The sequence below is a fragment of the Aptenodytes patagonicus genome, chromosome 12, assembly GCF_965638725.1.
Source record: "Aptenodytes patagonicus chromosome 12, bAptPat1.pri.cur, whole genome shotgun sequence".
Taxonomy (NCBI): domain Eukaryota; kingdom Metazoa; phylum Chordata; class Aves; order Sphenisciformes; family Spheniscidae; genus Aptenodytes; species Aptenodytes patagonicus.
The window spans coordinates 11531732-11556282 of record NC_134960.1 but is presented as its reverse complement, the minus strand read 5'-3'; the positions used below and the strand labels follow the sequence as shown (position 1 = coordinate 11556282).

At 39.9% G+C, this 24551-nt stretch overlaps 1 protein-coding gene across 2 annotated transcripts in view; it reads left to right on the top strand.

The window, feature by feature from the left end:
• Positions 1-520: 520 nt before the first annotated feature.
• The window catches only part of CPEB4 (cytoplasmic polyadenylation element binding protein 4), a 45057-nt gene continuing 21026 nt past the window's right edge, over positions 521-24551 (top strand). For both annotated transcript variants that reach the window (XM_076350271.1, XM_076350270.1), the window contains exons 1-2: positions 521-3531; positions 13502-13583. In XM_076350271.1, coding sequence (XP_076206386.1) covers positions 2410-3531; positions 13502-13583 — 1204 coding nt within the window. In that variant the 5' untranslated portion in view covers positions 521-2409. The remainder of the gene's footprint in view (positions 3532-13501; positions 13584-24551) is intronic.

The window sequence follows — 24551 nt, the reverse complement described above, 5'->3', positions numbered from 1 at the left end:
AGGGGCCTCAGCCCTTGGGTGCCGAAGGGTGTTACAAACAGGCAGCGTTTCGGGTAGGATTTGATTTTTAGACATTAGTCGTGATATTACAGCAGGGAATGACTGTCAATGGACACCGGCTTGGGGTGCCCCCAACCAGCCCGACCTGTCAGGGCCCGGCCCCGCCGCAGGCCCTGCGCCGAGGAGGACGACCTGCCCTGCACAAACATGGCCGCTCGCGGCGGGAACTGCGCTCCTCTGTCCAAGATGGTCGCCCCGCCGGCATCCCTCTGACCTTTTGCCCTTACTTAGGATGGCTACCACGCTGCGGGCGACGTGCCCAAAACAAAGGTGGCCGCCCCGGCCAGGGTGTTCCCTGCCCCTACCAAAGATGGCGGCGCGAAGCGGCAAGCCGGCGGGCGGGGCGGGGCGGGGCCTCCGCCCGGGGAGCCGGGCCCGGGGGCGGGGCGGGGGCGCGCCCGCCGCCGAACCGGAAGTGCCGCGCTGCCTCCTCCAGCTGGTTGTCATTTCGTGCGGCAGCTCGGTCCTGAGGAGACGGGGCTCGGCAGCGGCCGGGTGGGGAGGAGGGAGGCACCGGCTGCGGCACCGAGGCAGGAAGCGGCGGCCGCTGGGGGGGTGGGGGGAGGGGAAGGAGACAGAAAAAAAAAAAAGAAAAAGAGGCAAAACAAGGCAGCGGTAGCAGCAGCAGCAGCGGACGCTTCTCGCGGAGGACCCGTCGCGGCCAGGCTCGCCGGCTTACCGAAGCGCCTCCCGACTCCCCGGAGCCGGTGTCGCGGCAGCCCTCCCCCCTCTCCTGTCGCTCTCGCCCGCGGAGCCTCCCCCCTCCTTCCACCTCCCGGCAGCAGCGTCCTCCGCGGCGACCCTCCCGGTGCCCGGCCGGTTTACATGAGGGGGAAGGAAGCCCGCCTGGAGCCGAGAAGACGCGCAGCAGGGGAAGGACTGCTCCGAGGAGCCGCCGCCGGACCCCGCGCCCCGGTTAGTCCGCCGGGCCCCCCCTCCGCTGCGCCCAGCGGCCGAGACCCTGTCCCGTAATCTCCGGGCGATTTGGGAGAACCGGTTAAACACCTTCCATGGGGGAGAGAGGAGCCCGGCCCCCCGCCGCCTGCACCTTCCCCTCCCTGCCGGAGGCTGCTCCTCTCCTGAGGTAAAAAAAAAAACCCTCCTGCCTTCCCCGACACCAGGACTCTTGCGAGGGAGGGGGGACACCGCGGGGGGCACCCCACTGAGAGCCGGGGCCTGGCGAGCCGAGCCTGCCTGCGCCGCCCGCCCCTGCCCCGCTGGATGCCGAGTCCCTGAGGAGGAAAAACACGTACACGCATATCCACCCGGCCTTTCAGCCAGGGGCTCGCTCGTCTGCAGGGAACCCACGTATCTCGGTGGAAGGAGGTGAGCCCCGCACCAGAAACCACCCTCCCAGCAGAATATCTCCTTCCCCTTCCTCCTGCACAACTCGCTGTCCCCTCCCTTCCCCTTTCCCGAACGCTGAATGCTGATTTCTGAGATGAAAATCTTCCTCTTCGGACAGCCAGGACTCATATGAAGGACACGCAAATATTGGATCATAAATAAGAAGCGAGTCTGGCGAGCTTAGAAACCCAGCCCAAAAGGAGCAGCATCAAGAATCCACCCTTCTCCTGCACAACTCACTCCCCACCCAACACACACAGAATACTAATTTCCTGAGATAAGATCTTACCCCTTTAAACAACCACACACGCGCATACACACACACACACACACAGTGTATATTATTACTAAATATAATAGGTTAAACCCAGCAGCACGGGAAAAAGCCTCTTCTGTAACTCAGTCCCCCTTTTCACCCTTCTGAATGCTGAGATCCTGAGGTAAATTTTTCCTTTACCCACAGCAAAGACTCTTTTTGAACAGGACACAAATATATATTAGATTATAGAAATGTATTAAATTATTCCAGATTTAAATCTATTTTTTGCTGCCAAGGGGTCGGGGGACCAGACGTCATTGTATATTTTTTTTTTTCTTCCCTCTTAACTCATTTATGGGCGAGTCAAGGCTGCTGAGGAGGAAAAAAACAGGATAGTTAGAATCTCTTTATCCTTATTCCCCAGAAGCTTTTTCTCTCATTGCTGTGCATTTCCTTTAGAAAAAGGAAACCTCTTATTTTGTGAACCAAAGATTTATTTTTCCCTTCCTCCTAGCCAAAGGAAGGAAACGGACACAAATTGACACATTTAAATAGTTGAAGAGATCTACCTTTTGCAAAAAACAAACATCTTTATCCAAATCTGAAATAAATAGCGTGGAGGGAGAAACTGGAATATCTAGCTAAAAACAGGATACTTTTTAATCTCGCCTCAGAAGAGGACGAGGTAAACACTAAACATCAACTTGTTTTTACAGGGAGGATTCAAACCCTAAATATAATAAATGGGGGATTACGGGTTTGGAGTGTTAGTGCAAAACAACACTGGAAATAAGTCAGCTTTTCCAGTCAGATTTCATCCACATCTGCAGCCTCCACACCATCATCAAAATGCAACCCCCAGCCCTGCTGCTTTTATAAATAATAACACAGCTGCCAATGGCAGTAGTGCTGGGTCAGCTTGGCTCTTTCCTGCTCCAGCTGCCCATAATATTCAGGATGAGATTCTGGGGTCAGAAAAATCTAAAACTCAGCAACAGGAAAAGCAAGAGTCCCTAGAAAAACAGCAGCTTTCCCCTGGTCAAAGTCAGGAAGCAGGCATGCTCTCTGAACCTGAGAAAGCTAAAACTGAAGAAAATCAGGGCGATAATTCTTCAGAGAACGGCAATGGAAAGGAGAAAATAAGAATAGAATCGCCGGTGTTAACAGGATTTGATTATCAAGAGGCTTCGGGGCTAGGTACTTCGACGCAGCCCTTGACATCCACTGCATCTTCTCTGACTGGTTTTAGTAACTGGTCTGCAGCTATAGCTCCTTCTTCTTCTACAATAATCAATGAAGATGCAAGTTTTTTTCACCAGGGAGGGGTCCCTACTGCCTCAGCTAATAATGGTGCTCTGCTGTTTCAGAATTTTCCACATCACGTCAGCCCTGGCTTTGGTGGTAGCTTTTCCCCCCAAATTGGACCCCTCTCTCAACACCACCCTCATCACCCCCATTTTCAGCATCATCACAATCAGCATCAGCAACAGAGGAGGTCTCCTGCAAGTCCTCATCCACCTCCATTCACACATAGAAATGCTGCTTTTAATCAATTGCCTCATTTGGCTAATAATCTTAACAAGCCACCTTCTCCATGGAGCAGCTACCAAAGTCCATCGCCTACACCATCTTCATGGAGCCCTGGTGGCGGTGGATATGGTGGGTGGGGTGGGTCCCAAGGCCGAGACCACCGCAGGGGACTGAACGGAGGGATAACACCCCTGAACTCCATCTCGCCCTTAAAGAAGAATTTTGCAAGTAATCATATCCAGTTGCAGAAATACGCTCGACCCAGCTCAGCCTTTGCTCCAAAATCGTGGATGGAAGACAGTTTGAATAGAGCTGACAACATTTTTCCTTTTCAGGTGAGCACACTCTGTTATATCCATAAGACAAATAACACGTAAGTGCATTAAAATGCCCTAGAAAGGGTCGGGGGTTTGAACAGTACAGTCTGATTGAATGACTTCTATGCTTGCAACTGGGGGGGGGGGGAAGGCTAATTTAAAATGCCATAGTGTGAATTACGTTCTGAGCTGTGAATCATAGGGTTTTTTTTAATAGTGGTGGTCATACAAATATCTGTTGCCCACCAGACATCTGTATTAGCCAGTTTCCTTCAGCTTAATACTTACACACCTTCAGAAATAGCCGATGAACTAATTTAGTTACAAGTAGCAAGTATATCTACAAAAAGGAGTAAGGAAAAAAGTGCTGCCTGATGAAGTACGAAAGATCTGAGGCCTTCTAAAGTATTAAAGAATGCACCACGTCTGAGAAAAAGTATTGAGTGACTGTATTTTGTTTTACAGTATCATATGGACTTGTAGTGCAACATAATTTTTGTAGCATTTTTTGGAAACTTTGATTTTTTTACGTGATGGTAATCAACGCAGTTTGCTTTCCTCGGTAATGGCAGCAAATTTTGGTTACAGGCCATTAAATCATCACCAAAAATAGATCTGGACGAGTTCAATTGGTGGTCTCCTATATTTTAATATGGCCTTATCCTGGCAGGTTGTCTGGCAGTTCAGCCTCTCCTTCTAGGATGACTTTTTATGAATTTGAAAAGAACTGTATAACATTGAACCTAATTTGCAGTAAAAATTAAAACAGAAGTACTCTTCATCTGACCACTAGTTAAATCTAGCTTTTATGTGCGTGTGTACCTTTTGTAAACTTCTTTAGGGTGAATCCAAAAACCCAAGAGTTCTTTTACATTTAGTGGGTTGTTTTTCAAGATCTTCAAATGAGGGCAAAAGTAAAAATTTCAAAACGCTTGCAGTATTTCTAGCTATGCTGTAAGAACCAGGGTGACCTACTTTAAAATAACTTGAAAGATCTGTAGATAAAAACCGTGCAATATGTCTCATGTTATAAACCACCCTGAGGAAATAGAAATATATTTAATAATGACTTTGTGGATTCAGACATAGGAACAGTTCAGTTCTTCGTAAACTGTTCAGTTTCTGTTTGGTTTGCAGGGCCTGCCCATGCAGCCTTCTGACAACAGAGCAGCTGCTGGCAATAACTTTCCATTAGAGACCTTTTTTCTACTGCAGAGCTACTAGCTGGTTCAATATTGGGTAGAGCCCTTGTAAATTTAGAATGCATAGTAATAATTGATTTTAATGTCAGGATTTGTAATTAATATAATGAACCTGTGTCCATTTTTGCATACCAAATTTATACACTGAAACCGTTAGAAAAAGGGACACAGCTGGAGTCGGTCTTTATTCAGCCTCGCTGCAGTGAGACTTGGCTCACAGTTTAATTCATTCTGTACCCTGACACGTAGCTGATGTTCAGAGTGACAGAATGAGATCAAGTGTGTCCTTGCTGCTGTGTATAAGGCCCAAATATATACGCAGCGATAGAAATGTGCTTGGTTTGACATCAAGGAAATTTCAGGAAATTGGCAAAGTCAACCTTGACTTCTGGGTTGTGTTCCAAACGTAAAATATCAGACACACGTATTTTGATCACAGTAAAGAAATAATTTTTGTGTAGCGTGTTGGTATCTGTTTACATAAACACTAAGATGAAGCTGTACATGTCAAGACCAAGTCTGACACTTCTTCATGCCAAGAAAAGGAAAGTGTTGGAGTGAAGTCCTTTCCAGTCTGTTACTATCAGTTCTGTGAAGAAAAGGGCAGGGCAGCAAAACAGGACTTCAGCACTGCAGACCTAGAAAGATGCTGATTAATTTTGAAGCCATCTTGGACAACTGCTTTTTATAACTTTTTTTTGTATAAAACCTTTAGCTCCTTTGGTCACTTAGTCATTTGTGTGTTGAAAGCGTACTGAATTTTTGAATCGCTGGAAACAAATGATGTAAAATTTGACCTTTGATGTCTTTTCATTTTTTCTTGATTACGCTGATTGTATGCCTGACTCAAAGCAGAAATAAGGAGTTTTGCTTATTGTATATTTGTGTTCATGCATATATATATATGAAGTATCCTTGATGATGCAATCGTGTACTGGACAAGGCTATTTTGTTACTGGAATCTTCTTAGATTCCTATTTAGGAAATAATTGAAAGCTGTCTTTGCTGCAGCAACATAATGGAGTAATTTGATATAACTATCCCTTTCATTTAATATTTATGTTTTGCTGCTTAAATCATTAACAAGTGTTGCTGCAGTCTAGTGAAAATTCGTTTCTTTAGAAGGCAAGATGTAAACCAGCAATTGCAAATATTTGGGGATCACTTTTTTTTTCTCAAAGGTTGTCTCTACTCCAAAGCTTGGTGAAACACAGAAGTCTGTGTTTTGATGGAAATCTTAGGGTAACCAAGTGTAAGTGCTCGTTTCCTCTTCAGAGAGGACAACATTGCATAACGTCCCTATAAGCCGCTAGTGTGAGCTGCTGCTCACTTCAAATATTTCTGTCCGTGGCCCTTAGACGCTTGCGATGAAGCGGGCATTCCAAATGGTGCAGATAAAAGGAACATAGTGTGGTGATCTTGTTTGATAATCTTGCAATTTGATGATTGCTTGTTTGGTATTGAGAGCTGCATGCAAAACATTGTGCTTTTTGTTGTAAGTGTTTTTCATTTGGAATTCTGTCTCATAACGTTTCAGAAGTAGCATGTCTATAGGAACCTCTTGTTGCAGAGATGGAACTGGAAGCAAGGTCGGAGAAGACTGTTACCAGATCTGTTAATGAAATTGAGTTTTGATCTTGTGCTTTAGCCACTGGGCAGGCTTCTCCCTTCAAAGATCTTTTGAAAAGAGAAAAGCCATTGTTCTTTGTGCGTTCATTTGAAAAGGAAATGGTCTCCAAACGAAAAAATGGTTCCTGAATGGAAAAAAAAAAAAATTGAGTCTTTTGGATACAACAGCCTTCCCTGAGAATTAATGAATGAAAGTGCTTTGACTGTGACTATTGCATCTTACAAAGTTACTGATTTTTTGAAATAATTCCTTCTACTTCTCTCCCAGCAGCACTGACAAACTGAGTGCTCAGTAATTGCATTTTACTGCAGCAGTGCCCTCAAGATTGTTTTGGCTTTCCTTTTGCTGTGTACTTGCACTTCCTCATGAGAGTTGGAACATCCTGCCTGTTATGCACTGCATAAATCTTGCTTTGATAGGCATTTCCAGGTTTCCAGATCTCATCTTCAAATGTGTGACGATGTTTTTTAAATTGGTCTTTGAAGGCACAAGCAAGTTAAGCAATAGTGTTCAGCTTTCTGTAAAAATGCTTAAAAATAATTCGTGTTTCTTCCTGGAATCAGGCTTGAAAATAACTGCCCATTTCAAAGAATTTTGTACATGAGAGCAGTTCATTACATCCACTTGTTCAAAATGTTTTTTCCTTTCTTCTGCAGTGCTAGTTTCCAGGTATATAACTCCTTCCAAATCCATTGAGGGTCTGTGCCAGAGAGACTTTTTCTTCCCCCAGGCAGATGTGGAATGTTTGAGAAAACACATACGTGATTACAAATGTATTTAATTCTGAGCTATACGTCATGATTTGTTTGCCCATAGAAATGGGTTGATTTAATAAGTGCATTAAACAAATTCACGGGGAACTGGAATTGAAAAACAACCTCTTGAATGCATTTGCCAATCTTCCCTCTTGAAGGAATTTTGCAAATAAGTTTCTTTACCATGCCTCTTTATTTTAATATTTGTTCTTTGTTTTTGAGGAACCTTTTCATAAATCATGATGGCTGGTTGCATAAAATGAGGCTACTTGTTTTGCAGAATTTTATTTTTATTCTAGCAACAGCAATTATTCCAAGAAATTTCAAGATACCTTTTTAAAATAGAATAAATACTTGAAGTTGGATTTTTAGATGTCTGTTCACCCATTTTTCTATGACTACATCAGCTGTGTAGTAATTAGTGTTTTGTATGCAGTTCCCCACAGCTACTGATCTGTGGAATTAGAAGCACTCTAATGTGGTACGACATGCACAAGTTAAGTACTGTGGAAGTTAACACTGTTCTTGTTTTATAAACTTACTACTGACGTTAATACTTCGGCTTTGGCCCTCCTGTGTGTTTTTGACCTCAGGGTTTCTTTTTAAAGAGAGCTTTTGTTAGAAGCTATTTGAATTATGTTTGTATTTTCCTAAGATTAAAAGGAGTACTCTTATTAAGCATTTTGCTTTGAAAATTGCATACTTAGCAGCCCAGCACAAAGACTGAGAACACAAGATATTGTGGAAAATAATTTCTAGAAGGTACATAAAAAAACTTAATATGTGGCTAAAATAGAATCAGATATGTTACTGGAAATTTTCATAAAGGTCTGTAATTTCTAACACTTAAAAAAAAAAAAAAGTTCAAGTTTGACTAAACCAGAAGTGCTCCCTCCCAAAAAACCTCCTATGTTATGCGTCACTTAACTTTTCCAGCTTTTTCTTATTGTTCCCTGGTAAAGCTATAAAAGATGATCAGGGCAGCATACAGCAACATCCTTTCAGGAAAAACCTGTTTATTCAGAGCCTTTAATTCACTGGATACTGGACTGGGAGCTGGAATACAGCATTTGCAGGGTGGTGGGAAAGAGGAGCAGCTTACCCAGAAGCATAATCAAGTCCAAATTTGCTTTGCAATTAAAAGAAAAACGTGGAACTTGTATTTAGTACCTACAATATTACCTCTCCCTACACGCTTTACTTTGCCTGAGACACAAGGCTTTTTAATTGTGGGAAATATGTACAAGGTTGCAGAAAGTTTCAGGCTTCCCGTGCTATAATGAGAGTAGCAAATGTAGTTGTGAGTTTTCTAATTTTCACAAGTATTCTGGTTTGACAAAGATTTAAATATATAAAATAAGCTGCGGTTTTACAACTACACCTACTCCATAAATACTGATTAATCACCTTCAATAAATTGCTTAATGCAATGGCATACTTTGCATTATTATTGATGCCTCGGTCTTCAGAGAAATCATATTTTATAAGATTAGGCACAGCCTTAGCTACCAGCAAGTGCTTATACCTTGCCAGGCTTTACTTTTTGTACAGTTTGGGTTTTTAGCATTGAGAGGCCCATGGTGGGAAGCACTGAATAGAAACTCTCCGGTTGTGGAATCTTAATTGTTCAGGTGATGATAATGCTGTGGGTGCAGATTAAATATAATGAATCTACACTTTAATAATTAAGTTAAATGTACATTTTTCTGATGTGCAAGAGAATTTAGGTATGGGATTTTTAAGTGCAAAGTATGATCTTCCTTTTTGGAATGAAATGCCTTCAGACTTTGAAAAATAAAATTGGAATAGGAATTAGAATTTAGTGATTTCATATTTACAAGTGGCTCCATTTTTTTACAAGACCTCTAAACATAAAATAATCTGTCTGGGTGCTAGTGGGGAAACCACTAGTCACAGAGGTGAAGTGGTTTGCCCATACTGTATGAATCCAATGACAAAGTTGTGATGTGAAGCCCTGAGTTCTACTCTCTGCGCTTTAACAATGGGATTGCATTATTATGAGCACTCTACATACTTATAAATGATTTCTAGACAGTAGGAGAATCAATAATTTTATTTTTCTGTAGACAGAGCTGGCCAGTGTATAGTTCAAAACGGTTGTGTTTGCTGTTGTAGAATATTTACAGTCTCGACAGCTTTCTCTTAACCAGATCTGCTAGTTGTCACCTCTTGTATATTATTGTGAAAACAATACTGCTTATTCAAAATTATGTTTAATGAATGTCTCTTGAAACGTTGGCTGACATTTTAAACATAGTCATTTATTAAGACTGCAGGTTGATTGATTTCTTTTTGGTTGGCTTTTTTTTGTGGCCTTGTGTTCAACCTGACGTCTTTCTGCCTCTGTTCTGTTTCCCAAGGATAAATGTGTGTGCCCTTTAAGCCCTCTGATAAAGCAAAATTTTAGATGCCCTAAACAAACTCGTGTAAAGCCAAGTTCTTGTGATCAACCTGGCGAAATAATATCAGGCTGTAGTTAACTTATTTTGTTACTGAAGTGTACATACTCTGCTTTATTCCAGAGTAGTCATTACCCCTATATCTTTTCTTTATAAATAAATAAAAAAGTATACAGTAAGCAATCCAGCTCCATGGAAAGCACTGTAACTTTGTGGACTGATCCATTAAAAACACCACCATATTGTTGTTAATTCTCTCTACCTGAAGTCTCTTGAAGGAGAAAAGTGATGCTTTCTAAGTACAGCCTGGCTTATGTGCTTTATAACTCATAACTAATGTGTCTCTGAGAATAGCTCGCATTTAGTTGCCAGTTCATGATCAATATCTTGACTGTTACAGCTTTTTTGATGTTATGGAATTAAATGTAAAGTTTCACATTTCTTCAGCAATATGGCTACTACCACTAACCTGTCATCAGTCTTTATTTTTATGTTAGGTATATAATACATATATATATTTCAGATATATGTGTTTCTGATAAAATGTGCTGGCCGTGTTGGAAGTTAAGACTGGTAAAATTTGTGCTACTGTTTTCAAAGCAGTCTCAGAATAAAAGGCCTTTAAATTGTATAAAAATTCTAAAAAAACTACCAATGGTGACTTTCCGTAGTAGTGTGGACCTTTTCAGTATCAGGGCAAGTAGTCAACTAAGTTAATGGAGTTCTTTTATAATAAGCGCTGTGCAAACCTCTGAACCAGTTCAGCATGACATTTTGGCTGGTCTTTATTTAGGACACACGACTGACATCTTTTCATAGGATAGATGTATACAGGTTTACTTATATACCAAGTTCTTTAATTACTCTGCATTTCCAGAGAGGTGGACTGCTGCATTAGTTTCAGGAATATATCCAAATTCAGTGTAACAGTAGTAGTGGCTCTTAGTGTGCTTAACATGGTTTGCTATCTTCTAATTAATAAGCAGAGGCATGGAAGAGCAAACCGTTTCAAACAACCCAGGAACAAGACTCATCTTCTCAAGGGTGTTGAGGCTGGGGCAGTTCGGCACCATGAATTGACAATGACGGTTAGATATGCTGTAAGCACAGAGACCTTTTGTTGGAAAGATAGACAAGAAATAGATAGTAACACATCAGCATTTTGAGGGTGCTCTAGCCTATGGCTGTCTTCTCCATTGCTATGACAAGTTACTGGAACTGCTGGAAAGCGTGAGTATGAATGTGGGCCATATTTTAGCCAGTCCTCCTTTTTATGTGATTGCTAATAGCTGCACGTAGGAATATGACCAGTTAAGCTTTTGTATCATTGCGCAGGGTCGTGTTTTAAAATGTTTGCAGCATGATTAGAAGCTTATGGACCTTATACTACAAAAGCGACAGCTAGCTGGTTCACTCAGAAGGGGAAAACTATAAACACCTCACCACAAAAAGCTTCCATTGGAGAACGTGGTGTCCCTGTCAGCTAACCAGTTCAATTCCATTTTTTTCCTCAAATGTTTAAACTCTGTTCTCAATATTAAAGACTTACCATTGCAGCAAACCCCTCTGTTACTATCGCTCAACCCAACCCAACACTGACATTTTAGAGACAAGAGGCTATCTTCGGGCTCATGTACTCCAGCGCATACGTAGCACAATAAACTAGAAATTACTCAGCTTGGGTTTCTCCCTTTGTGTCTCTCAGACAACTGAAATGTTAAGTGCCACAAATTCAACAAAGACTTGGAACTACTGAGGTTCTGCACTTTGTGAAATAAGAATTTTGTGTCTGTTCATGGGTTGGACTTGAGGTTAATTCCACACAGAGAAACACAATACAGTATGAGAGCCAGAATGGAAGAAGCAGTAGCTACTGAGGGATGTCAGGTTTTCAGAAAATTCTCCCACCTGTGTTTTAGGCTATTTTTGTCCTGCATGAGGACTGCTGAAAATGTAGAGATTGTCTTCTAGCATCCATTCCTGAGTTACAGAGCCGTTAGATCCTAATGGGTCCAGCATGCAGACCCAAGGACTTTTACTCAATCCTGCTCAGTATTTTAGTGTAATTAGAATTTGAAGTAGTTATGAACTAGTAATGTATAAACCAAAACAATAAACTAGATGCAGCTAGGAAAGGAAGAAACCAGTAGGAAATATGTGAAAGTAAAACACAGAATTTAAGTGCTCATGATAGTTTCTCTAAGGTGCCTCAATTACCTTGTAATATAAATGATCAAGGAAATAAATACTGTGGAGAGATAGGGCAGCGCTATGCATTTTATAGCAAATTTGATATTGGGCTAGACTAACGAAGCAAATGGTTCCAAACTCAGATCTTTCTAATCCTATTTGAAATGCAGCACATCCGGGTAGAAACACTTCACCTGTTCTCTGTCAGTAATAAACTGTTCTGAAGAGAGGAAAAATATCAGGGCATTTCATTGAAAAATAGTATTTTTTAGTGGTCAGAATGTAACTTATGAACTTGGAAATGGATCAGGACTCTAGGAGCTAGTGGATTCCTGCTCTTAAAATAGTATTAGGTGTTTAAAGTCCAAGATGACTGATCATTGTCTGATCTAAAGAATGCCTCTTGCAACACTACAATCAATACTGCTTTAGCACTTCATCACTGGAAGTAAAGGACATTATAACTTGAAACACAACGGTCTTTGTGCAGTACTGTTTTTTACTTTACCACTGGTTTTAAAAATGATCAAAGCTGGATCTGTGTGCTTTGGAGAAATTTCAGCTTCACAGCTAGAGTTAGGAACAAAAAAACCCCCATATTCACTGCTGTAATAATGATAGTTGTAGAGAAGCAGTTTAGAGCAAGCGTCTGTCTTGAATTGCTCACATTTGCTTTCTTATTTGAATGGGTACTTTCCATGCTTGATCTCAGGTCAGAGGTGAATCTCTTAGAACATGAATGAAATAAAATCTTTAGAACTGATGTTAGAGCTCTTGGACACAGAAAAATTAAATTCAAAGTGGGTTAATATAATTGTATAAAATTCTATCTAGGTGTTTCTACAAATGTCCAAATGTATGAATACATAGATAACATGGATAGGTGAATAATTTTGGTAATGAGAGTGATTTTTTGCCTCCATTAGTGACCTTTTATGATACTGCAAAGATTTCAAAGTTTATATATAAATTTCAGTTATTCTGAATTTGCAATTAAAATAATGCAGTGCCAGGATATTTTATAGCATCAGATTTGTAAGATGTGGACTTTGTTGTTTTAGTTGGGAAAGTCTGAACCATACATGTGTTAAATGATGGCTTTGGTTAATATGAAGGAGAAATATTTGGTAAGTATACTTCAAATGGCTTGAGATAATGAAACAGTAAGGTACATGAGACATCTTGCCTCCCATTTGTTGAGTCCTCCTTCAATTCTAGTAATGCTTGGAATACCAAACTTGTGAATTCAGGGAATTAAAAATTAGAGCAAAGTTGTCACTGAGTAAACCAGACTGTTTGGAACACTACTGCTTGTATGGAATACTTTATAATTATGCAGAATTTGAAATGACTGTGCAGAATTAGATTATTTCAGTTGTTGAGGTAGTAGTTTAGGTGAAGGAAATTGTGTGTTTCTGGAATTTAGATTTTCTTAAATTTGGGCTGAAATACCTACTTTATGATTTCGCCTTGCAATTCTGTCTCCCAGGATATGATCTTTACTTCCTAACTGTGAAATTATTTTAAACAAAGTTTAACTGTATAGCAAGGAATACAAACTAAAAATTAAATCGGGGTTCTTAAATGATTCGTTATGATAAATAGAGATCAGATTCATATTTAAGAATATTCTAATTTTTAATATTCCTACATCAGACTGACCTTAGTGGTGTATGTGTTTTTGCTTAATTCTGCTGTAGTAACGTAGAACAAAACTGAAGTTTTTGTTTCAGATGGTCTTGTTTAACACTGTGTGTTGCCTAAACTGGCTTTGTTTGTATTTGCTTGCAGGATCGCACAAGGACTTTTGACATGCATTCACTGGAGAACTCGCTAATTGACATAATGAGAGCTGAAAATGATTCACTGAAAGGTAAATTTAGAAAGAGACTATTTCCTGCAGTAAATAATTGGGAAGACTGCTTACTTAGAATAAGAAACTTCAGTTTTGTTTAGGAAAAGTAAAGTTACGTTGTGCACCTAATGCAGGTCAGTCAGCTTGGGTAGGCCTTCTTTTTTTCAGTTGTCTCTAGATGAAGCTGTTGCAACACATGACCACTTAAGTGTGTTTTGTCTTTATACAAAACAATGCGAAACACAAACATAAGCTGATCTTTTGTGTAAGTTGCCAGTGTTGTTTTTAATAGATACAATGTGTGCAGCCTGTAAAAATGACCAACTTCAGGAATCTTGTGCAGCTCGGTGAGACATAACTTTTTGCTTAATAGTGTTTTCCTGCTGAAGTCATAGTTCTTTCTGTCTTGGGGACGAATGAGGTTTATCTATGTCATTTTGAGAAGAACACTGAGTATTTCATCACAATTTTTTTTAGTTCTTTACCTCTCTTTTTGTTGCTGCCTTGAATTGCAGAATTATTTGTACCATTGGGAAAGGAAAAGGGGGGTTGAACTGACTTGCAGTTGGGATTTATCTTTTTTTTTGGCAAAGGTAATCTTTCTTTGAAAATACCTCAACTTACAAAGTATTCAAAGCATTGTCTACATATTTTATCTAAACCTGAATAGAAACTGCTTATGGTATACAATTCAGAAGTCTAGTTTCTTATTCTTGTTCTGTATAATGAGTAATCTGTTTCAGTTCGACAGTGACTTGTGTAAGTAAAAGTAGTCAAACTCTTAGATATGCTCATTATCTAAGCATTCAGTTTTGTTACCAGTCATGAGACCACTAAAAAAAACAAACCTGCATTTGTGGTTTCTGAAAGTAAATTTCTTTCGATATCAAGGCTTGTGGTGTTAATGAAATCTGACTTGTTTTAATAGTGATTCTTGCTCAGAAGACCAACCTTTGATAAAGTGGCAATAACTTGCATTTGTTGCATTCACCATGGTCTCAAATGCAGCTTGCGTTTCACATCCCCAGTACTCTGCAGCAATTCAGGGAGATGAGAAACACCAAGAAATACACTTTTGTATTGAAATGACAAGGAGAGCTTGATGTAGATAAAAGTAATGCCAAATGAATTAAAAAACCAAAATACATTTCCTCCTTATGTGGTGGGGGCCAGGCTTTTATTAATGACAAGTAGTAGTAGCTTTCATTTGTTTTACATGCTGTCTGGCAACATCCTATGACCCCAGCATTGTATACTGAACCAAGAATCAGGTGCCCATTCTTGACTGCAGCACCTGGGATTTGCCCCGAGACCTTCTATTCAACCGTCACGCAGGCCCAACCCAGGTTTTAGCTGCTGAAATCTGGCAAGATAACAACCCAAGGTGACACGGCTGCAGAACAAATAAGATTTCCCTTTAGATTTGAATTTAACAAAGTCAGGTTCATATGTATTTATATTCAACAACTAAACAAGGGTAGTTCTGTACAGTAGTATGATTTTTAGTTTAAATGCTTTGAAAAGATTCTTTGCAATTCAAATCTTTTTTTTTGAGTGCTTACTGTGTTTTAAGAATGATGGAATAAGTGTGTCAGCAAAGAATACGTACAGTTCTGATAGACGTTAATTCCTGCTTGAGCTTGATTGTTAGTCCCCTCTGCAGAGTCATCTATGGTTTGTCTAAAGTTTTATGTGTGTTGTATCATACTGATCAGAACACAGTATTATCGATCAGGTATTGTTCTGGGAATTATTTCTTAAGTTCTTTATAAATTGTTCTGTTTCATGGTTAATAATTATAAAACTACAAAGAAAAAGCCTCAAAACTGAGATGAAAAATTTAAGTGATCCTACATGAAATACTTTGTTGTGAAGTCTCATTTTTCAAGGATTTCCTCAGCAAAAACATTGTTTGCTTATAGTGAAATATGCAGTACGCTGAATTTGGCTGCTGCTTATCTGGCATAGCAGACTTAATACAGTAACTTATTTGCTGTAATATACTTAGGAATGGATCCTTATTCAAACTAGCATCTACTGTGTGGTGGTAATGCTGCAGTGATCGTCTGTAGGTAGGGTGGGATTTGTAAGGAGAGGAAATACCTTTAGTTAAACCAACTGATACAGCTGCAAAAAAATTGTAACTTGCTGGTACAAAACACATTTCAAGTCAAGTCTGAAGAAGGGCTCGTGATCACAAGCCTTTTGTGGCTTTTTTTCCATCTGTATCAGTTGGCGTATGACTATGTCTTAACAGATTCTGTCTCTCTCCTGTTTTCACTTTTCTCTTCTTGCCTCGCCTTTATTTAAACTGATTGAAAGGAATCTTTAAAAACCTTGGATCTAGAAATCTTAAAATATGACAAATTATGGTTGTCAGTTCAAATCTTGCTTGCCATTTCAAACACCTGCAGTTAAATAAGCAGATCCATAAGAAGTTTTTTGGTTTGCATTTTAAATGGATTATTCCGTGCATACAGTGCTTTTAAACTAAAGTTGGATACTCTCAGAAAGGAAAAGCTTCTGTGTTTGAGACTTTAAAAATAGCCTGGGCAAGACACTAATAAAACATACTGTAGAGAGCAATCTCAGCATGGCATGGAAATAATTTAGATGATCTAATAGGTCTCACTGCTATCTTGTGAGTCTTTGAGAGGCTTTAATTTTTACTCAGCATGAGTTTAGTATACAACACCAACACCACCCCCTTTCATATTGTAATGAACCTCAAGAGAAAGAGGTAGCGTGTTAAAATATACCTTCAAAACAACTTAAAGAGTATGGAAATGATAATAGATACCAGGCACAGTTTGGAACTCCCCATCTCTTGGAAATAATTTCTGTGTTTAAATGGTATGTTCAGAGCAGCAGGTTTTTGATCCTGTAATAAAATTCTAAGTAAGAATTCTTCAGAATTTAACAAAATCCATTCACAGTGTGTACTTCTTGACTGAGGTGATTAGCTGTGCTAGCCTTGGATTTGTTTAGGACAGTAATAATTATGTTCTTGGGTTGTCTTGCTATATGAAATAGTGTTTCCTGCTTGAGGTTCAAAGGTGAATCTTAAGTATCATTGATTCAGTACATTCAATATTACCTTTTAACGCTTTTGATAAGCATTTTTTCCTCTTTTTAAGGTATATTTTTATCCCTGCTCAAATCCCCTTCCTTTGCTGAGCAGCTGCCATTTCAATATGTTATTTTTATCCACACGAGTGAGTGTGCTGCATGCTGCATAGCCAATGACAGCCTGCAGAAGCCTTTCCCTGGAGACTAATTGCATCTTCTTTACAATGTATTCGGCCTTCGTGAGCTGAGCCTGGGATCCAGAGACTGTTGAATCTGGGTCTTCCAGATGGCAATTTGAGCGTTACTGTAATAGTAGTAGATTGACTAAATATTTCCTTGTTAAGTGACACTGAAATGTCTTTAAATACTTTACAACTGCAGACTGTTTTATTACTGAAATATCCTATGGTTCAGTTCGGGATGTAAGGTTATTGCCTGGAAATTACGCAAGGTGAAATGGATTAAAGAAGCAGGCCAGTACATCTGCTTGTAGCACTGCGAAGCACTCCTGTAAAATTTGGGTGTGAATAGCTCAGTATCTGCATGAATGCTGTGTGAAATAAACATACTTAGGCACAAAAAGGAGGGTTTTAGAAGTAGTGTAAGGTCAGAGTATACATATAGACCTGGGAGAGAGAGTCAAATAGCAGCTCTAAATTTTAGAGATGGAAAGCCAGAATGATGAGAACTGGCACCATTCAGGATTTCTCTGAGCAAGCGGATACACCTAACTGTATTTTTAAAGCAATCATCAGCCCCTTGATATTGATCTGAAAAACTATTTCAGATGTGAAGAAAGTAGGTAAACCTTATAAAGCGTTCTTTGATGAAAGGGATCAAAATAGTTTTGACAGCATTTTCTGAATATCAGATAAGAAACTGAACTAGTTGTTTCTTTTCTAGCTGTATGGACTATGCAACATGTTCATATTAATGAGTAGAATGGGCCATTTGGTTTCCCATATGATCCAGAAAATTAATGAGAATCTGGTGAGAATCAGTCCCAATTTTTGCCAAGGGCTAAATAACAAAGGCTACAATTCTTTTTGGGGAAGTGGTCCTTTATATCTGCACAGGACAAAATCTGAGCTATTTTAAAATGTAAAATAATAGATTTTGAGGTTTTCTTAAATTTTAAAATCATCCTTGTTTTCATAGCAGTGAGGCATACTTGAGGTTGGTGGCTAAGATCAACCTTTCTTCCCCACTCTTGTTCTGTGTGAAGAGTTACATGATCTAGTTACTGAGTTCTGAAAGTCAGAGGCCTCTGGCCAATGCGTACGTCTGCACTGATGCTGCAGTCGTCTTCATGCCTCTGCTGCCTCTTGTACGTGAGCGAGCTCTCAGGGGAACTGTGGCGGTCGTACCTCAGACTTCCGAGAGCAGCATCGGCGATTGATCTCATTTGTGCGCCTCGTCTCAGAACAATCTTATCTAAGGATTACTCATTTGCAATTTTTTATTGTATCCCATTTAGGATAAAATGCACAAAAACCTTCGCTTCTACTGCGCCAGGCTGTAGACAATTTTTTGTAGACAATTACGGTTTGCTGTAATTGTCTTTGGAAACTGTCGATGAATTACTGTGTTGAATGTTTCCTACTCAGGATCTTCTTGAATTTTACCTCCTATGCAGTAACCAGGAACGGCTAATGGGATTTGCAGACTTGAGTGCATATTAATTAAGAGGAAAACCAATTGTTTTATTATCCCAAAATATTGCTGAACTGGGTCTAATAGCAATAAACTACAACCCACGCTGATGGAGCTGTGACGGGGGAAACACTGTGTGAATTGTATTTGAAATCAGCAGCTCCCATTCCTGTTGGGATCCACTATTTTCCGTTGGGTTAGAGTAGCAGTGTTATAACTGCTATTAACAAGGGCGGGCATGCTTTCTTTCCAAATGCAGCTAATATTCAAAATTTTGGGGCAACATTCAGTATTTTAATTTTTTAGTCTTTCGGTATGCTTTTTTCACCAGTTCCTGTCTTGGCAATTGAAGAGTTCGTTGATTTATCCCCACCTTTCCAATATTTGGGGTTTACCAGAGCCTTTGTTTAGAAACAGCCAACAATCTAGGAAGAAAATGAAATCCCCTGGGCAACAGGAACAAACAGAAATCTTGCATTAATAAATACTGAGATCAGACCATAGATTGGATTCTAACCTTACGTAGAAGTAATCACAACCATACATAATGTATGATTTTACATTCATTCGCTATTATCTAATAAACTTCCAGCTTTCTCATTTAAATTGACATTTGCTTTTGTGGCTTGAACTAAATGCTTCTTTGCAAGAGATGCTTAATTTGATAGGCTTAGAAAGGCAAAACTTGATTTGGAAGCGAAAATCATGCCTCAAACTTGCCAAAAATACGAGGACTCCAACACAGATGACACGCAGCGAGAAATTAAAACAAAAACCCACCGCACCAACTTTTCCTGTGAGGAGACGCGTTTTACTGACGGTCCCTTCCGCGCGCCTGAGCCGCAGGCAGCCGTCTCACCTGGCGCTACCAAATTCCCCAAGGTGGAGGTGAGCGCCTTTTCATTTCGGACAGGGGTGGTGAAGAGAAATTTTTTTTTAAAGTGGCAGCCCACTGAAACGTGGATTAAAACACCCCAGTTTAAAAGCAAGCTCCCTCTGCGTGGCCGATCTTTGGTTTAGAGGGGGCCCTCAGAAAGGAGGGGGTGTAGAAACCCCCCTGCAGTTGTTGCCTGCGTGGACTATCCCGAATACTGTCCGTGGCCCTCTGGCTGCGGTCGGGCTGCCGCCGCCGCCGCCTCGGGCGCCCGTCCCCGAGCAATCTGGGCTGGCACATGAAGATTTCACACCGCAAGGTATCTTTGCTGTCCTAGCGGGGTTGCTCGTGTTAGGGCTGTGCTCAGCGATAGGCGCCCGCATGCATTGCTTCGCAATTGTGGCCGAACCTTTTGCCTTTGCTGTATTTTCAAGCTGCTGCAAGTTGACGAGACTTCTGTTGTAGTTAGGAGGGGAGAGAGGAAAATACTGCGGGGTTTTACCCTTACTGGCGGGTTCCAGTAACTTTGTTTGGAGCGTGCTCTTCTTTGAGCTCTGATTTAAAGGTCACCGTTTGTGTTGTGCTTCCTGAAGGCATGCTGAAGCCTGCGTGCTCTGCTCAGTTTGTGTAATACCGGTATTAAACAACAATGGAGACTTTTAATATGGCTGTATTCTTAGTCACAGGCAGGCCCTCTCTCTCTCCTACCACCCCCCCCCCCCCCCCCCCCTCCAGTCCAGGCTTCTGATTCCTCACGTACAAAACCCACGGCCCATCAGCAGCGCGAGTGCACTGGGTGTGAATTATTTCTGTAGCAAGAGAAACAACATGGGTGTATCCAGGATACTTTGGACAGCTAAAGCCTTGAAACTACCAAATGATTGCCTGGTTTTGTGGCACCGTATGCCATAAGAAAACGGGGTCAATTTAAAAAAAGCTTTTTAATTTATAGCAGTCTGGAATTGGCAGCATTTAGGTGGAGGTAAATGAAACGAGAATTTGCCCGTTCTTTGGAAGACGTCTGTGGACTGGAACACAGGTTGCCCTGAGGCAAAGGTATAGTGTAATTTAGGTTAAGACTTTTGAGATTTTTTTTTTTCCTGATTATTCCTTGGCTTTGACACCTTAATTTTCTGTTATCAACTGCGAAAAGCCCAGACCCATTTATACTATCTCAGAAAACATTGTGCATTACCTAATAAATAATTTAAACCATTTGTATCTGTGTACACTGATGCACGTGATTTAAAAAATAAAGCAGTAGTTAAGTTAGTGCTGTTCAGTTTAGTGTTTGCTGCAAATTCTCTTATTACGATGAAAACTGCAAAAATCCCAGGACAGAGGTGCAACATTTAAGACTGTATCATAAACATTTTTGCAATCATCTGGAATAATTTTGGAAATTACAGCACAATCCGAATTATGTAGTGAAATGTAGCAGTTTAGTATTTGTTTTCAATGATGGAAAACATCAGTTGGAAGAGGTGAATTACTGTTAATTCCCTTGCATTTATTGATATTCTTAATTTTAAGTGTGTGGGAAGTAGTTTGTAGGCTATGGTGCTTCTCAGAGTTTGGGGAATTTTTCAGAATGTTGGCATTTATTTGTCTTTGGAACTGCATTCAGAACTCGAGTTTGACTTACGTTAAATATATATAGTTAAATGTAGTACTGGAAGAAAATAAAGTAAGAAAACAGATACTGTTGGTTACCTATCTTGGTACTACTTTTACACAAGAATTACTGAGTAGTTTAAACTTTGTGATAATACCTGCATTTTTATAGAAATACGGGTCTTGATAATGCAGATGTCAAACAACTAGATGTTTATACTTCACTACTGCAGGGTTTTGAGGTAGGGTATTAATTCAGCTGAGGAAGAGCAACACCTTGATTTATGCTCTCTGTCTAAAACGGAGCCATTGAGCAATAAGCTAGAGGGTATTAATGTAACCACCCTTTGAGGCCAGGAAATTCCTTCCCCTGCCACCACAGAGCAGTACAAATATCCCAGGGTTTTCTGATCCTGGTCCAGCTTTGAAAGTTAGGATTCCTGTTAACTTCATGGGAGTATGAGACCTACGTTTTTTTGTCCAATCTTGAAACATTTATCATAGGCCCCTTGCCACGCCGTCCCATCTTCAGAGTCTGCATGGAAAATTAAATGCCTTTCATACTCCTTAGACAAGATACTTCCTAGGAATTTATGTTCTGCAAATGATGTGGCAGTTAGAGAAAACACAACAAAACATTGAAATACTGCTAAAAATTTTCATGTCTAAATCAGTGATTTGATCTTGAAAAGCGTTACAGCCAACAAAATTGTGCTGAATTCCATGACAGCAGCCTTGCTAATCTGATTAAAACCTTTCTAAGGTTTTCTTGCTTTCTTTTTTATATTATTGTCTTCGTTAAATTAATTCCATCCCTTTTTTTAGAAGCGTGTTTAATCTTCTGCCTTGTTCAATATCACTGTCCACCAAGTGTTTTTTTTTTTCCTTTTTTTTCTGAATTCTTGCTTTGATAATCTCTGACCATTCTGGATCATCTTCAAAGCAGCCTTTAATTTGGAGCTGTACTCCATGAGTAGTGTCTGTTCTTTGTTTTAGAAGACAGAGAGCTCGCCCACCTCCCCTCCCAAACTGCTGAAACTACCTGTCTTTCGTCGTCTTGCTCACTTTGTTTGCTTTTTTCGTTGATGTTGAATTGTTAGCTCTTTGAGTCTTTTGTTAGCCACGTTTTGCATACTCTCTACCATCATGTTTATCAGGCTAGAAATGGCATGAAAGGTGCAGAAAGAAAAGCCTGAAGTGCTTTTCTTAAACCTGGAGATAAAGAAGAAATGGGAGGTATAATAATGGGGATGAGTTTTGAAAAAAGATAAGGAGGTGACAGATGAGGTGTAAGTGTAAACAGGAACAAGCTCCTAGGAAGGTCATACAGAAACACTTTTTAGTAGTGGGCAGTCTTTGCATATACCCATGAGTGACTATGCAGCAGTCTGAAATCTGATTTTTCCATCAATTACTTAAGATAGTTGGAGAAAGAATTGTGATACATATACAATTTGTGTATTCAATATCTACTTATTTTAGTTGGGCATTAGGTGGAATGATGAGAACTATTGATGAGGCGAATCTGAAAATACATCTTACAGTAGATTTATCTGTACTTGACTTAATGTATTGTTTGTTGGAATGCAGATTGGTTAGCTGTGATGCTAGTTTTTTGGTTTTTGTTTTGTTTGGTTGGGGTTTTTTTCACTATAATGTTGATAGTTGGACTTTCAGATGAGTGGAGCAGTCACCTGCTGTTTCTAGATACGCAAATATCAAGTGTCTTTAGAGGTACACGGAGTGGTATTCTTTCAATGTTACTTAGAAAACCTGTTAACAAGAATCCCAGCTCAGGAGTCAAATTGGATAGGTATGAGAAAAGGATAAATTTTGTGTATAGAATGTGGGGATACTTGTCATAGGTAAAATCAAATATATAAAAATTTATAATACATTAATAAATTCCCAGTAATTTATAGTAATGTTACATACAAATCTTCATATTGTCATTAGTGCACAAATGATGAGGGAGATGGGGATGGCTTTCTGAAGGCATTCTAAAGAATGTCTTAGTTGTTCATGTGTCCTTTTAAATTGTTACAATAAATAGTGTTGGTGTCTGGTCCTGCATTTTGAATCTAGGCAGAGGAAATGAAGTGCTGATTCTTTTAAAATACAGTTTTCTGTTTCTGTTCCCATTTGGATTGGGTGTGGGGAAGTGTATAGTACAGTTTTTTCACATATATTGGAAAAATTAGTGCCTTATCTATGCTGGTTACTGTAAAAATGAAAAATGGGGAAATGTTATGCTGCAGAGACTTGAGTGTGCTTGATGTTGACTTGCTTGTGTTACTATTTCCTTATTCTTTGGGAGTGAAGTAAGAGGATGCTTAAAAAAGGAACAAAGCCCTCATGTTGCATTTCAGGCTGTCTTGTGACCATTCCTTCCACAGACAAAAATAAGTTGCTTTGAACCTATTATTGTACGTAAGGAACTCTGGTTTTAAATCTTGAAGCATGTAAGTATATGCCAGTGTAAATCCAGCCCTTGCAAGTCACATGCAGGAATTGCATTTCAGGTTATTCATTAAAGCGTGGGCAGAAGTCCTGGTATAGGTATGACGGTATAGGCAGATATCAGCATCTCTTGAGGCAAAATGCTACGTATAAAGAATCCAGGAACACGGTGCATGTGAACCATGACTGCGAATGGGAGGTTTGTGAAGTTTTTGTACCTTTTTCCATATGTTTTTATAGGTCGTTCAATAAATTCTATAATAGGTTCAATAAATTGTTCTTGTCACTTACAAAATAAATTCTGTCTGGCGATTTTTAGCACATGACATCCCTTTCTTTCCTTTCCTCCTGTCAGAAAGTCCATCATTAGTGTGTATTTTGGAATTTACTGAAGTTAACACATTTGAAGTAGTTCTGTGGCTGAGAACCTGATTTGCCCTTTGGTGGCAAAGCTGTGTAATGCTTTTCCTTCTCCCAGTTGCAAACTCTGCCTTTCATCCTGTATTTTTGAAGTGAATATAGTAATAGTTTAAGTGTTCAAAAGATAAATGCTGCCAATTATTCCATATCATAAACTGGAAGATGTATTGAGGGGAAAGATTGGATGGTTTTATAACTTCTTGTCTATTCTCCAGAAGTCATACATTAATAGAAAATAAAGCTTAGTGCCACCAGCAGTAGGGTGGCTGCTTTTCTGAAATACATGTATAATTCTGACTAGCATCCAGTCTCCAGCAGAGGGTTGTGCTCCAGGATTTGCTTTTCTGCTTTTGATTTCTTATCTCTGACCCTGTGGGGATTCCTGGAGGAGAGGGAAGAGTTATATTCAAATACGTATGATATTTAAGGGTTCCAGTTAAATTGATTTTCAGTAACCCAGTGTAATGTAATTGGAATTATGGAAAAAATATTGATACCTTGTAGACAAAGCTGTAGCTATGTTTAGGATTTAAAGCAGGTTTGCTTAGGAGAAGATTTCTCAGTATTCTTCTGTTTGATAGCGAAGAAAACTTCAAAGTTAGCTTTGAAGCTTCTGTATTTTTGAGAGGAGTGAGACTGGATTTGGTTTGTCACCTTTCATGAGTAGTTAAGTGGCTCTTGAAATGTACGAGGGATCATCTCTTGAGGTTCGGTCTGCGTGGCACTCTTAGTCTGGCAGACTACCTGAGAGCATCAACAGCAAAGGAATAATAATGGTGGTGGTTTTTAAAGCTCTCACACAAACCTAACTGCAGTGTTTTCATAGCTAACCTTTTTTTTGTTTCCATTTCCCCTTCAGACTTATGCTGGAAGCACGTTTAGGACTTTTTGTCCCG